The 15,287-nt window shown below is 34.1% G+C and overlaps 1 protein-coding gene across 7 annotated transcripts; it reads left to right on the plus strand.

Annotated features, from left to right (window-relative positions):
• Window positions 1-1,899: 1,899 nt before the first annotated feature.
• Window positions 1,900-14,659, plus strand: LOC110601801 (probable methyltransferase PMT20). Of its 7 annotated transcripts, none has more exons than XM_021739118.2 (9): window positions 1,900-2,041; window positions 2,191-2,261; window positions 3,490-3,778; window positions 3,860-4,008; window positions 4,129-4,324; window positions 4,483-4,693; window positions 12,621-13,296; window positions 13,437-13,514; window positions 14,085-14,659. In XM_021739118.2, the coding sequence occupies exons 3-9, from the start codon at window positions 3,509-3,511 to the stop codon at window positions 14,299-14,301; spliced, it is 1,797 nt and encodes a 598-aa protein (XP_021594810.1). In that variant the 5' UTR covers window positions 1,900-2,041; window positions 2,191-2,261; window positions 3,490-3,508; the 3' UTR covers window positions 14,302-14,659. The 7 variants fall into 7 exon arrangements, 6 of the variants coding, with proteins under 6 accessions (XP_021594810.1, XP_021594812.1, XP_021594811.1 ...); XM_021739120.2 differs by having other exon boundaries at window positions 3,494-3,778; XR_006348740.1 differs by having other exon boundaries at window positions 1,935-2,261; window positions 14,085-14,378; window positions 14,540-14,659.
• The last annotated feature ends 628 nt before the right edge of the window (window positions 14,660-15,287 follow it).

Genomic DNA, 15,287 nt, shown 5'->3' on the forward strand with positions numbered 1-15,287 from the left:
ATATAATAATGTTTTTTTTAAATAAACAAAGCCTTAATATTAATTAATTATAAATTTAATTTCCGCAAATGATACAGAATGTTAGGCATAGAGAGAATAATATCGCACAACGTTAATCTCTACTTAAGCGTGAGAAGCCGATAACGATTATCAAGCTAATGAATATATAACAGTTGAAAGGGAAAAAAAAAAAAAGAAGATAATTTACATAAACAATATACTAATTTAAGAGTTATAATAAAAAAATACATAAACTTTATTTTATACCGATTTTTATTGAAGTAACATAAAAGTTATTTTACTCATAATAATAGATTTTTAAATTAGCTTGTTGACTATATATATATTCTCTTTCAAGTATAATATTTAATTGTTTTTATTTTAAAATTAATCAAATAATTTATTTGATTTTTTATTTAAAATTTTACAAATTAATTAAATATTAGAGATTGGAGAAAGATATATATATATTTAATTTAATGAGTGTCATAAATAACAAATTAATCTAAAATTATGCTATTATATAAAAAATGAGTTTTTATATTGCTTAAAATAGAAACCTAATGATTTTTATCATAAAATAAAGTTTTTATACTTTATTATTACTATCCATAAATTGACCGACGGTTAATATAAATTTAAAATAAAATTATATTTTAGTTTTTAAATTTTAACATAATTGAATGGATTGAATTTTTTTTTAAAATCCAACACTTAAATTTTTAAATTTTATATTATCTAAATTAGAAGCAAGTTTAATAAAAAAGTATATAAAATAAAAAAAAATATAGTCAACGGTAAAAGACGAACTCTTTATTCTTAAAATATCATCTTCTTCGATTTTCATTTCAATCCACTTACAATTACTTTATTTAAAACTCAAATGATACTAAATCAGTAATTTTTACTTCTCAAAATATAGGGTTTTTCATTTTAATTTTTTTATTATCCATTTTACTATATTAAATCTTGCTCGATGAAAACCCTAACTGATGTTTCTCTAGATTTTTTTTCTATAACTCAAGAAAATTTCTTGATCACATCTTTTAGTAGATGACGAGCTCTATTAAGTCAAAGTCCTCCATCAACAATTATAATGGTTTTATTGATAAATTTACTAGCATGTAAGATAGAAAGCGGCCACAACAATATCCCATTTCTCCTCTAGTTTTATATAGAGGCATGCATCCTTTTACTTTGCTATTAATCTCCTTGGGCATATGATGCGTCCAAACCCTCTATTAGAAGACTTAGTTATAATTGTCATTATGCATAGGATTCGCACTACTATTAGTTCAATTATTATTTTGATGAAATAGAAAGCTTGTGGTTCAAGAATTAAATAATGTAATTAAGATATTTGCTTGTAGCTACTAAAAAAGAATAAAAAAATTGGGATTTATTGTCAAAAGAAGACGACGATGAGGAGAAGTTTTCGATAAAGATTTTCAATATCTTAATTTAGCTTTTTAGGTGTTGATAATGTAGGGATTTGGTGCTACTAAAAATTTCAATGGTAGTAACATCAGTAGGTAAAGAAGGAGAAGAATATTATATGATGCATATATCTTGTTTGATAAAATATCTCATAGAGATATTATGTAATGCATGTATGTTGTTATATGAGAGTTAGATTTTTTAGAAAATTTTAAGTTAATTAAGGGTATTTTGATATTTTTTATTTTATTAATATTAATTTAATAAAAAGATTTTTAATTAAAATTTAAAAATTGAAAAATTTAATTTTAAAAATTAAAGAGATTCATGTATTAATTATAGTATAATTCAGGGATTAAAATATAATTTTAGTTATATGTAATGAAAAAATAAGCTACTGAATATATACACGTGTGTGTTTTTTTTCCCCCAATAATAGATTTACCGCTTAAGTAAAGAAGAAGCTCCACGGAGAGATATAGAGAGAGAGAGAGAGAGAGAGAGAGAGCGTTGAGCAAAACAGAAGCCGAAGAAGACGACTTATTTAAGGGAGATCAAAGTATGGTCGTGTCGTTTCTTGTGTTGTGTGAGGTCCAGAGATTGAGTGAGATCTTTGTGTTTCCTTTCATTTTCTTTTCTTTTCTTTTCTTCTCTCTTTAGAGGTTTTTCCCTTTTCCTTTCCTTCAATAGCTATATACCTTTCTTTCTAACCATTATCCTCTTCTTCTTTTTCTTCTGTTTTCTTTTTTTTAGTAAATTTCTGAAAGTAGAGAGGGACACAGATAAATAGAGATAGATTATTAAGTGTAGACTGATAAAGAAAGGTACAAGTTGACATTACTTCATCAATCTTAGCTTCTTATTATCGTTTGTTTTATTTTTCATATTTTTTTCTCTGACAGATCTGTCCTTAGATTGGTATGTTTTGTTAACATTGTCATTACTGCATGTACCATTTTTCTGTTCTTTTGGGTTTTCTGTTTTTTGCTTGTAGATCTGCACTTTTTGCTGGGTACCTTTGTTTCCTTTCCTTTCTTGATTTCTTGTTTTAATGTACTCATAATTTTGGTCCCGGTTTTTATTTTACCATCTGGGTATTTTGAAAATTTTACGTATATGCATCATTTCCCGAGTATTATTTGTTAGTGTGTGCATTTTTTTGCGTTAATTACTGTTCTTGGTTTGTAGACGTTGCGTTCCTTTGATACTTCTTCTTCTTCTTCTTGGCATTTGTTTGGTGAATTCAGCTGAAATTGGCATGCTTTTGATACGTACATACACATAGGATCTACGTTCTTTTCCTTTTTTTATTTTTTTTGTGGAATGATGATGTATGAGAACTGAAGAAAAGAAAGAGGGGACAATTCAATCATGGAACCTTTTCTTTGGTTTCAAGGAAATAAATAAATTCCATGATTTATTGCTTTTCTTCTTTTACCTTTATGACTTTTGTGCTGTGGAGAGAGAGAGAGAGAGAGAAGGAGAGAGAAGGGGGGGGGCATATAATGAGGATGGCAGGGTTTGATGGAGGGTCCCATTTCCATGTGAGGGAAAGTAAAACCTCAGTAACACGGAAAGTGAGTCTATAAGCCTGTAGTTGCTTTCAGATCTTCTTGTTTACTGCTATTCTCTTTCTAATGGTCCTCTGTCATTCACTTGTTTCCTCTATTTTTCTTTCTGGGATATGCTATAATTGATTTGGCTTTCCCTTTGGATTAATGGATAAGCTGAATAATACCTGAAAAATCGAGGTTTCTTGCATTGATCTGCTTTTCGTGCTATTCCCGTGGTTGGTAAATTTCTATGCGATTCTGCTTTACTGGATCTATTTGATAGCTTTGCACTGTAATTTAGGAAAATGTAAATGTGTGATTTTAATTGAATCAATTTTATTTTATCATGTTTCCTATAGTAACTTCTGATATTCAGTTTGATATCTGAGTGAGATAGCTTAGGTACATGGCCTAACTAGAAGTATTACTTTGTGGTAATGCTTGGTGCTGATATTTTTATTTTAGTGTCTCTTGTTACTTACAGTTGTGTATTTGGCAGATAGTTTGTTCATAGGATCATGAAGTATATAGATGGGAAACTGGGTTCTCAACCTGATACAATGTCCCGGGTTGTTCCTATGGCAATAATATTTGTTGTATTTTGCGGGTTTTCCTTCTATCTTGGTGGACTTTACTGTTCTGAGAGGAACAAAATTGAAGTCAAGGATGTTGCAAAGGAAGTTTCATCTCCTAAGGAATCAGTGGTTGCTCCTCTCCAAATTAAATCAGTAGACTTCCCCGAATGCACCAGTGATGATCAAGACTACATTCCGTGCATGGATCCAAGGGTATTACTTAGTTTTTCAGTATAAGGTGCTTTAGGCTATTTAGGATCTGTATCCTTGTTGATGGTGTATGTCATTTTGCAGAGATGGAAGAAGTATGGTGTTCAGCGGCTTACCTTCATGGAACGTCACTGTCCTCCAGTAATTGAAAGGAAGGAATGTTTAGTTCCACCACCAGACGGTTATAAGCCACCAATTAAATGGCCAAAGAGCAGGGATGAATGTTGGTACAGGTACTATGCTTTGTTCCTCCGCTTGTTCCTTTTTATCAAACAACATTTTAGCTTGAATTGCTAGGTTGAATTTCTTCTTTTGCAAAATTTGCTTACATTTAACTTGTGGATCTTGTCAAGGAATGTACCATATGATTGGATCAACAAGCAGAAATCTAATCAGAACTGGCTGAGGAAAGAGGGGGAGAAATTCCAATTTCCTGGTGGAGGTACTATGTTTCCTAGAGGAGTAGGTGACTATGTTGATCTGATGGAAGATCTAATCCCAGAAATGAAAGATGGAACTGTTCGCACTGCCATTGATACTGGGTGTGGGGTGAGTTGCATTCTCACTTTTACCCTAGTTTCTGGTGTTGAATTAACTGAAAAATAATCAGCCTTCTTCTATTAGAATTTACACATAAAGTATTATTAATGCACTGTGTTTTTGGTTATTCATTTCTCTGTGGATTTTGCTGTGATTGTTTTATCTAGGTTGCCAGCTGGGGCGGTAATCTATTAGATAGGGGGATCCTAACTCTTTCTCTTGCTCCAAGAGACAATCATGAGGCTCAAGTCCAGTTTGCATTGGAGCGTGGAATTCCTGCAATCCTAGGAATCATTGCCACACAACGCCTTCCTTTCCCTTCTAGCTCATTTGATATGGCTCATTGCTCAAGATGCCTCATTCCTTGGACTGAATATGGTAATTGACTATTTAGACTGCAAGATCAACATTTTACTACATTCTGGATCATGCTTGAATGTGAATATAGAAAAGATAATCAGCTACGCAGCCAGGGTTATGGCAAGCCATTTATTTTCTGGTTCTTACTCCCTGTTTTGAGTAGTAGATGTATTCTGGTTCTTTGTTTTCAAGATAGACCTGTGTAGTGTAGCAAAGTTGCCAAACTGTACCGGAGAAAGGATTCGAGAAGAGAAGAAGAATTAAGAGAATAAAAGAAGTAGATGAGAAAAGAGAAATCTGAATTAGAGAGGCAAGGAGAATAGTATTTCTGTATTAATCTATTTGGTATTAATCTGTTTGGATAGCCTCTCTACAATTGAGCTGCATACTTTATATATTGTTTTCTAACAGAATACTAGTTGGATAACAAACTTCTAGCTGTCTAACTACTTTATGAATCTATATCTAATTTACTTGATTCTAATTACACGTTTACCTTCTTTATATTTCTCTCCTTTCTATAATACATAACAATACCCTCTCCATGAGAACCGTTGAAATGATTGGAAAACAATTATCTACTTTTCATTCATAATGAGTAGAATTTATATACAAGGTATGAGAACCGTTAAAATGATTGGAAAACAATTATCTACTTTTCATTCATAATGAGTAGAATTTATATACAAGGTATAGGAGTTTTCTTAATCAATGTAAAATATAAATTCTAAAATAGACTTCTAAAACAATACTAACACTAATAGACTCCTAACTTATAGCAAGTGTGTCCTAGCTACAATCAAATACATATTTATACATATTTAGTTTCTATAACACTCCCCCTCAAGTTGGAGCAAAGATGTTAATCATGCCCAACTTGTTACATATGTAGTCAATTCGGATTCTGTTTAGAGCTTTAGTAAAGATATTCCCTAATTATTCTCCAGTCTTGACATGTCTTGTTGAGATTATCTTTCGTTGGATCTTTTCACGAACAAAGCGACAATCAATCTCTATATGTTTTGTTCGCTCATGAAACACCAGATTAGAAGCAATATAGATAGCCGCTTGATTATCACTCCACAATTTAGCAGGCGATAAGTTCTTGAAACCAACTTCTTCTAGTAGTTGACATACCCATAAAACCTCACATATAGCTTGTGCCATAACTTGATATTTTGATTCAACACTAGATTGGGAGACTACAGTTTGTTTTTTACTTCTTCATGACATCAGATTATCTCCCATAAAAACACAATATCTTGTTGTCGACCTCCTATCAATTTTTTATCCTGCCCAGTCGGCATCAGAAACTTTCCTGTTGAGCAATGAAGTTATCAAATAGATTAATACAGAAATACAAGGCCCAGCCTTCTCAGGAAAGTTTGCAAACCTTGCTTGACTCCTCTTGAGCAATGAAGCCAAGTGGTTGCTTAATATAAACTTCCTCGTGAAGATCACTATGAAGAAAGGCATTCTTAAAGTTCATCTAGTGTAGGGGTCAAGCATATGTAGCTGCCAAATAAACAAATAGTCGAACAGAAGCGAATTTGGCAACTGGAGAGAAAGTGTCAGAATAGTCAATGCCATAAGTTTGAACATAACCTTTGGCAACTAAACGGGCCTGGAGACGAGCAACAGTCTCATCAGGATTTACCTTCACCTTGAATATCCATTTACACACAATCGCCTACTTTCCTTGTGGTAAAGAAACCAATTTCCAAGTACCATTAGTATTTGAAGTCATCATTTCCTCCTCCATTGCAACATGCCAGCCAAGATGAGACAATGCCTCACCTACAATTCGAGGGGTTGAAATAGAATCCAAAGTAGTGGCAAAATAATGAAAAGAAAAGGATAACTGATCATAGGAAACAAAGAAGAGATAGGATAGGTGCAAGAATGTTTACCTTTACAAAGGGAAATGGGAAGGTCTAAGTTGGACTTGGTAATAGTAATGGGAGCTGGATCTTCCAACGAAGAAGCTGGTATGTCTAAGTCGAACTCGGGAACAGTAATGGCAGGTGCATCTTCCGATGAAGAAGGTATTGGTCGATGACCTGAGTCAAGAGTCTTCAATTTCCTAGAATAAACATGAACAATAGGAGGATGAATAGTCGCTGGAGCAGAGGAAACTACAGGAGGTTAAGGGATAGACACTTGTTTAACAGAATATACTAATAAATCATCTTTCTCTCCTTAACTGTCATAAATGGGAGACAGAGAGAAATAAGAGACAGACTCAAAGAATGTAACATCGACAGACACAAAATAACGATTAAGGTCTAGGGAAAAACATCTATACCCTTTTTGAAGTCTAGAATAACCATGGAAAATACATTTTAGAGATTTGGGATCCAATTTAGTAATTTGTGGATGAACATCTCGCACAAAAGCAAGTACACTCAAATACATGAGGTTCGATGGGAAAGAAAGATTTGGACAAAAATAAGATAGAATACGAAATATCACCATGAAGAACAAAAGATGACATTCGATTAATTAAAAAAACATGCTGTAAAATTGCATTTGTCCATAATTCTTTTGGAACTTTCATTTGAAACAGAAGGGCTCGAGCTACTTGAAGAAGATGTCGATTTTTTCTTTCGGTAACACCATTTTGAGATGGTGTATCCACACAAGAAGACTGATGAAGAATTCTATTTTGACATGAGAGTTTTAAAATTTACTGAAAAATATTCTTCAACATTATCATTTCGTAATACGCGCACAGGAACATTGAATTGAGTTTTAATTTCAAAACAAAAGGCACAAAAGATAGGAAACGACTCTGAGCCACTCTTCATCAAATACAACTAGGTAACACGCGAGTAATCATCAACAAAGGTGACAAAATACTTAAATTCAGATTTAGAAACAGTAGGACTTGGACCCAAACATTAGAATGTACTAGCTCAAAAGGAGATGACGCTTGTTTATTGATTCTAGCAACAGAAGGTAAACGATAGTGTTTAGCAAACTGACACGACTCACATTTTAAAGTTGACAATGATTGAAACTAGAGACATAATTTCTTCAAGATATATAAGGAATGATGTCCTAATCGATAATGAACTTCAAAAGGAGTTAAGGTACTAGAACAAACAAGAGGCCTTGGTACCCGTTCGTCTAGAATATAGAGACATCTAGCCTCACGACCATGACCAATAATCTGCTTCGTTGTAAGATCCTAAAAAACACAATGATCATGAAAGAATGAGACATGACAATTCAAGTTTCGAGTAAGTTCTCTGATAGAAAGCAAATTAAAAGAAAGTTGTGCAAACATAGAACAGACGACAAAGAGACAGATGGTGTAGGGTTTGTAATCCCAAAACTCACGACACAAGAGGTAGATCCATCAGCTAAAGTAACAAAGGAGGAGGTTGTATGAGATTGAAAAGTTGATACGAAACTAGAATTACTTGTAGTACCAGAATGAATAACCCATATAGAAGTAGAGGCAAGACAAGAGGAGGTAATACTTGAATTACTTATAGTAGTTGCAGAAGAATTGGTGAGCCTTAATTACTCTTTATATTGAGAGAATTGAGCAAAGTCTTCTGTAGATACTAAAATAGTTTTCTCATATGTGACTGCCATTTGATAAGATAAAAGAATATGATAGAAACCCTTTATTGAATCGTATTCAATATCAAAGCTAATTTCCTTCGATAAAGGATCAAGAACCAAAACAACATCCAAGACAGATCAGTAAGCCACAAACCCTAAAATTCCAAGCACCACCAAGATGAACAGTGCCGATGAACAACAACGTGAACAGTGCCAATGAACAATTCACCAATCTCTGCTTGTAGCTAGTGATTGCTGTCAATGGGAGTTTCTGCTGGTTTGCAGCCTAACATACCAACTTTTTCTAAAAGATTCAGAATGTATTTTTTTCTAAGAAATAAAGATTCCTTTCTTTGATCTGGCAACCTCGATTCTTAGGAAAATATATTGAAGTTCTCCTAGATCTTTAATTTCGAACTCCTGAGCCAAAAGCTTTTTCAGCTGAGTTATCTCTTCAGTGTTATCTCCTGTCATTACTATTTCATCAACATATACTATAAGAAGAGTAATTTTACCCTTTTAACGTTTGATAAATAGGGTATGGTAAACATTGCTCTGATGATAGCCAAAGAAAATCATAGCTCTATTGAATCGATCAAACCAAGCTCTGGGTGACTGCTTCAACCCATACAAAGCCTTTTTTAGCTTGCACACTTTTTCTTGTGCTTTTTCATTAGCAAATCCAAGAGGGATTTCCATATACACTTCCTCGTCTAAGTTTTTGTGAAGGAATGCATTTTTCACATCAAATTACTATAGGTCCTAATCAAGATTGGTAGCGCAAGATAGTAATACTCTGATTGAGTTCATTTTGGCAACAGGGGCAAATGTCTCCTAGTAATTCACTCCATAGGTTTGAGTGTATCCTTTGGCAACTAGTCTGACCTTGAATCTTTCAATTGATCTATCTGCTTTGTGTTCCACAGTGAATACTCATTTCCAGCCAACTAGTTTTTTTTCTAGGTAGAAGAGACATCAACTCTCTAGGTCTCATTTTTAGTCAAGACTTTTATTTCTTCAATCATTGCTTCCTTTCAATTAGAATTTTTAAGAGTTTCCTTTCAATCCTATGGGATAGACACAGAGAAAATAGACAAGACTCTATAGGATGGAGATAAAGAATTGTAAGAGAGAAAGTTAGAAATAGTGTTTTGTGCAAGACCTAATGCCTTTTCTTCGAGCAGTTGGTTTATTTAGATCATCAATGAGTTTAAGGTTTAGGGATGACTCACCAGATGGAAAAGAAAAAGATTCATGATATTGAGTAGGCTGCACAATGGCTTTTTTTGCTTCTGTTGTCACTTCATGACACTGAGTATGCTGCACAATGACTTTTTTCTTCTGTTGTCTCTTATTGAGTATCTCCATAAATCTGGTTTATTCAAATACCCAATTATTTTTTCCTGATCATCAATAGTCTTCCCCTGTATAGTAGTCTCCTCTATAGTAAAACGCTCTAGAGTTATAGGACTATGAATCATATCCTCTCTCATTGTTCTCCCCCTGAAGAGGTAATGGAATAGTACTGAAGTAAGGTTCAGTCTCTCTAAATATAACATTCATACTGACAAAGTATTTTCTAGATGGAGGTTGGTAACACTTGTAATGCTTATGTGTGGGAGAGTACCCACTACCCAACAAACATACATTTAGGAGCCCTTAGATGGAGCTTCCTACTTGTCCTAGTATGAACAAAAACACATGCATCCAAACACCTTTAGTGGAATAGTATAAGTATTTTTCCCTTGTAGCACTTTTAAAGGATTTTTAAAAGTAAGAGCTTTGAGAGGCATTTTATTGATGAGATAAGTTGCGGCTAGGATTGCTCTTCCTAGTAAGTTTTTGGAAGGTTCATCGTGAAAAGGAGAGATTGGGCTACTTTCAATAGGTGCCTATTTTTTTCTTTTAGCAATACTATTTTAAGCATTAGTGTAAGCACAACTAGTTTGATGCAATATCCCATTATATTTCAGATAAGTAGAAAAACAACCACGTACTCTGTACCAGTTCTCAAAACTTTTATCCTAGCATCAAATTGAATACAAATCATCTTGTGAAAGAATTAAAAGCAAGAAGCCACATCATTATTTTCTTTATCAAATAAACCCAAGTCATGCGACTGCAACAATCAATAAAGGTAACAAACCAGTGATTACCAGATAGTAAAACCGTTTGAGTAGGTCCCTAAATGTTAGAACGGATGGTCACAAAAGGGATCATACTCCTATTGTTACTGGAGGGATAAGATGTTCTTGTATGTTTAGCATACTCACAAGCATCACAAACTAAAAAATCACATTGAGTCTTGGAAAATAAATCAAGATAAAGTTTCTCTAAAATAAAGAAGGATGAGTGTTCTAATCATCGATGCAATGCAACTGTATGATTTCCTGGTTGACATCCTAATTTCTTCCAAAAATAGCCCGAGGTGAATTCAAACCCAGATTTCCTTGCAACATATATAGACCATCGTGCAGTCTACATAGCCAATCCTTTTCCCAATTTGAAGGTCTTGAATGACAATAGTCAGGAAAAAAATTTAATTTTACAGTTAAGAGGTTTGGTCAGAGCACTAACAGATAAAAGATTAACAGGGAAATAAAGAACATAGAAAATAGAGGATAGCTTAATATCGGAGGTACAAACAATCGATCTGATTTCTGACTGTCTCCTTTTGTAGACACGGAAGGTAATTACGGAAGCGTTTAGAGGTACCCGTCATATGTCTATTTGCATCAAAATTAATAATCCATGGAGCAATATCAAAAACTTAGTGCCTTTCTTATTTGGCATTTTAAAGGTAAAAAGGGATCAGCAACAGAAAGAGGCAGACCAACCAAGTTATTGTTAAAACACCTTGAAAAGGTCAAAGTAGAATCCGGTCATGGAACAGGGTACAAAGGCGCGACATGCCGGAAAGAGGGCTGGAAAGGAGTGTCGACGGAAAAGGACTCTAGAGAAAGGCTCACGCATAGGTGCGTGGAAGGAGACACAGAATGTTGTGGTGGCGCATGAGGACACGTGCATGCTCGGAGTGGGGTCATGTCGCCAGGGATCGGTTGGAAATTTGATGGGCTTTCTTCTGGACGGTTGATATCGAACAACTCTCTTGATATAGTCACCAAGAAGCTTGATCTATTAATTAACCCTAACTTTTTGTGACATTTGAAATTTATGCTAATTAAAGTGGTAAGGCTATGATACTGTTAAATTTGGATCAAGCCTAACTCACCTTAAAAGCCAGCTCAAGGGGAGGAGTACCTATGGCTCATATAAGGGGCACATTACCCCTTTCCACAACCGATGTGGGATTTAACACACCCCCTCACGCTTAGAATTTTTACTGGTGCATGACACATTTATGGGAGGCCAACATCGGATGGGGAGGCTCTGATACCATGTTAAATTTGGGTTAGGTCTAACTCACCCAAAAACTAACTCACGGGGGAGGAGTGCTTATGGCCCATATAAGTGGCACATTACCCTTTCCACAACCGACGTGGGATTCAACACAGATACTACGAAGAATTTTGAGAGGAATTCTTAATTTTATTTCAATTGAATTGATCTTTATAAGATTTGAGTATTTATACACAAAGAATCAACCTAAATTAAGAATAGTTATAGTAAGAATAAAATATTTATAACTAAGTCTAATTAGGATCCAAAAGATTTGAATCCTTCTAATTAGGAACATTCTATATTGGTCAATGGTCAACACTGGTTAATGGTCCTGAAACAACCTTGAACCTCATATAGGGGAGCTGGTTTTGGTATGCTCTTCCAACCATAAACCAAAACTTGCTTGGGCTCAGTTTTTTATTAGAAAAAACAAAAGCGAGTGGGGACTCAAAGAGGTGGACCTAAGTGGACTGAACCGGTCAAAGACTATTATAGGAACTTCCTTTGACCCAGTCTGAACTTGGCCCTGAATCTTCATGAATTGGATTCGATTGGAACTGCTTAAGGCTGATTCCAGCATTCCCTTTCTCAACCTTGAACTGATGGTTCCAGCTTGAACTGGAGCAGTTGCCAGATCTATTCCTAGGAACTGGGAAATGCTTTGAAAATTTAAATGTGAAATACCTGGCATAGTTGATTTTTTACTTATCATAATTGTTTTGATTGATTGTTGAGATCTATTATCCTCACTTCGATTTTTAGATAATTCCTACAAGTTTTATTTAAATTTACAGATTATCTACTATGCCTTAAGAAGTTGCTTATGTTTCCTTCTATTTGTTTTCATTCATTTCTGCCACCAAAAATACAAACTTCTGTCGACGTCCTTTTCTCATATTTAACATTGAACTGTTGATACCCAACTTGTATTAACACTTGCTCTAACATGATGGAAATGTTTTCTTTTCAGGTGGTATCTATCTTCTTGAAGTTCACCGCATACTCCGTCCTGGTGGATTCTGGGTCTTGTCTGGTCCTCCAGTTAACTATAAACGTCGTTGGCGAGGGTGGAACACCACAATTGAAGAGCAGAGATCAGATTATGAGAAGTTGGAAGAATTTCTAACTTCAATGTGCTTCAAACTTTACAACAAGAAGGATGACATTGCTGTGTGGCAGAAAGCTTCAGATAATGATTGCTACAGCAAGGTTGCTGAACCTGATGCATACCCTCCAAAATGTGATGACAGCCTTGAACCGGATTCTGCGTGGTACACTCCACTTCGTTCTTGTGTTCTTGTTCCTAACCCAAAACTTAGGACAATGGCTCTGGAATCCATCCCAAAATGGCCAGAGCGATTGCATGTTGCTCCTGAACGTATTTCTGAAGTTCGTGGTGGTAGTGCTAGCACTTTTAAACATGATGACAGCAAATGGAAGGTGCGAGCAAAGCACTACAAAAAGTTACTGCCAGATATTGGGTCTGACAAGATAAGAAATGTGATGGACATGAATACAGTTTATGGAGGTTTTGCAGCAGCTGTGATTGATGATCCCTTGTGGGTTATGAATGTGGTCTCTTCTTATGCTGTCAACACCCTTCCTGTGGTTTATGACCGAGGCCTTATTGGAACATACCATGATTGGTAATGTTAAATGTGTTCATATGAATTTGAAGTTTTTGTTTCTCATTAACAGCATGCTTATTATGAACTGTCAGCGTTGCATTCCATTTAAATGGGACCTGCATGAATTTGGTGTTTCATTTCTCTTTACTCTTTGGTAGGTGTGAAGCTTTCTCAACTTACCCTCGAACATACGACCTCCTTTACCTTGATGGTCTTTTTACTACAGAAAGCCACCGGTAAGATATGGTCCTTGATTTCAAGTTGCTGTTTCATGGAATTGCTTGCTATCTTTTTGTTTTTGGAAATGTCATTTGTATTAGGCTGAAGAGTTGAGTTCTTAAGTTTTAAAGTTCTAATTCCTTGACTATTTAGATCTGGTATGGACTGCTATTTGATAAAGTGGTCTAAAATGCATGAATAAAAAGATGAAAAATGTATATATATATATATATAAAGAATAGTACAAAGCAGATGCAGGTTATCTACTTGCATAGTCAACCATAAATGGAGAAAAAAAGGCTCAGGATATTTTCATTTTACCATATCCAGGTCAATCTTGGCCTAATCTGGTGCTTTTTTTTATTAGGGCATTCTAGCAGATATTTCTAATATATTTTGGAAGCTTGTGAAGTATTTTGCAGATTTGGACAGACCAGACCAGAACAATATAATCGATTTTAGATGAAAATTGTTTTAGATGCCTAGTTATTCAACTTGTGTTTTTCTTTTACTTCAGTTAGAGGTTGTTCCTTGAATTGGTCAGGACGGGACAATCAGTTGTTCTAATATTTTGAGTAATTGGGCAGATGTGATATGAAGTACGTGCTCTTAGAGATGGATCGGATCCTCCGACCCAGTGGTTATGCGCTAATAAGGGAATCCAGCTATTTTGTGGATGCCATTGTGACCATTGCCGAGGGAATGAGGTGGAGGTGTAGTAAAGAAGACACTGAATATGGTGTTGAGAAGGAGAAGATATTGATTTGCCAGAAAAAGCTTTGGTACTCTTCCAATCAGAGTTGAATATGATAGAAATAGAAATCCTAGTTGCAGTGTTGGTGATCTCCAAAAAGCTGTGTATTGGAATACAGGAATTCCAGGTGATACTCACCAGATATCAGTAAAGTTCAATACTTCACCAGCAATTAATTGGTCCTACTCAATAACATAGTTTTGTTAATTTATTCTTTGCATATATTGTTGCTATTTTTTTTTAGTTCCCCTTATTTTTGGTTTTAATTTTTTTCCCTGTGCATGTTAGAGACTACTTGATATTGCAAGTGCATATAAGAATTTGTGAGGATTCAAGAAGCCTCAACATCACAGATTGTGATATCTTTGTAACGAGATTCATGAAGGTAATGTTCTCATTGAAATTTCATTTCACATGATCTTTTGACCTTTTAATAATAGAGTAGAAGCAAAAAAACCAATGTGATTCGTTTAAACATTTTCCACTTGGTTTTTAAATAAATTGAGCTAATAATAATAATTATTATTATTTTGTAACACTCTCACCTGTTCTAGTTGAATGTTATTTTTTATATATTTTAAATAATTAAATATATTTTATAAAAATTATTATTTATTTTTAATGTTAATTTAATTAAATATCAAATAAAAATAAAATTTATAAAATTAAGAGTGTGCAATGAATGAATTCAATTTTAAACTAAATTAAATTTAAAAAAAAATATATATAATATTATAAATTAAAATTCAACCAAATATATTATGAAACCAAATTAATTCGAATTAAAAAATATTAATTCAGTTCCATCAATCGATTTAGAGTCTTTCTTTAAGATAAATCTAAAAAACACACAATTAATCATGTGATGTACTCACAAACACTCAAATCTGGAACACCGTTGAGATGAAAGTCGCTTGATGAACATCACAAAATTGATAGGACTTGCGTGAGCAGTAGTCCACTTTCATCACAAGGAGCAAAAAGAAAAAAAAGTAAAAAAATAAAAAGTACAAGGTATTTATTTTTTTAATATTAT

This window comes from Manihot esculenta, chromosome 15 (assembly GCF_001659605.2).
Source record: "Manihot esculenta cultivar AM560-2 chromosome 15, M.esculenta_v8, whole genome shotgun sequence".
Lineage (NCBI taxonomy): Eukaryota > Viridiplantae > Streptophyta > Magnoliopsida > Malpighiales > Euphorbiaceae > Manihot > Manihot esculenta.

Bases quoted from the DNA above. Each gene is read 5' to 3' on its own strand.
- LOC110601801 (XM_021739118.2), top strand. From the start codon at position 3,509: ATGAAGTATATAGATGGGAAACTGGGTTCTCAACCTGATACAATGTCC. The intron at 13,297-13,436 runs GTAATGTTAAAT...ACTCTTTGGTAG, and splicing joins ATTGGAACATACCATGATTG to GTGTGAAGCTTTCTCAACTT. The intron at 13,515-14,084 runs GTAAGATATGGT...GTAATTGGGCAG, and splicing joins TTTACTACAGAAAGCCACCG to ATGTGATATGAAGTACGTGC.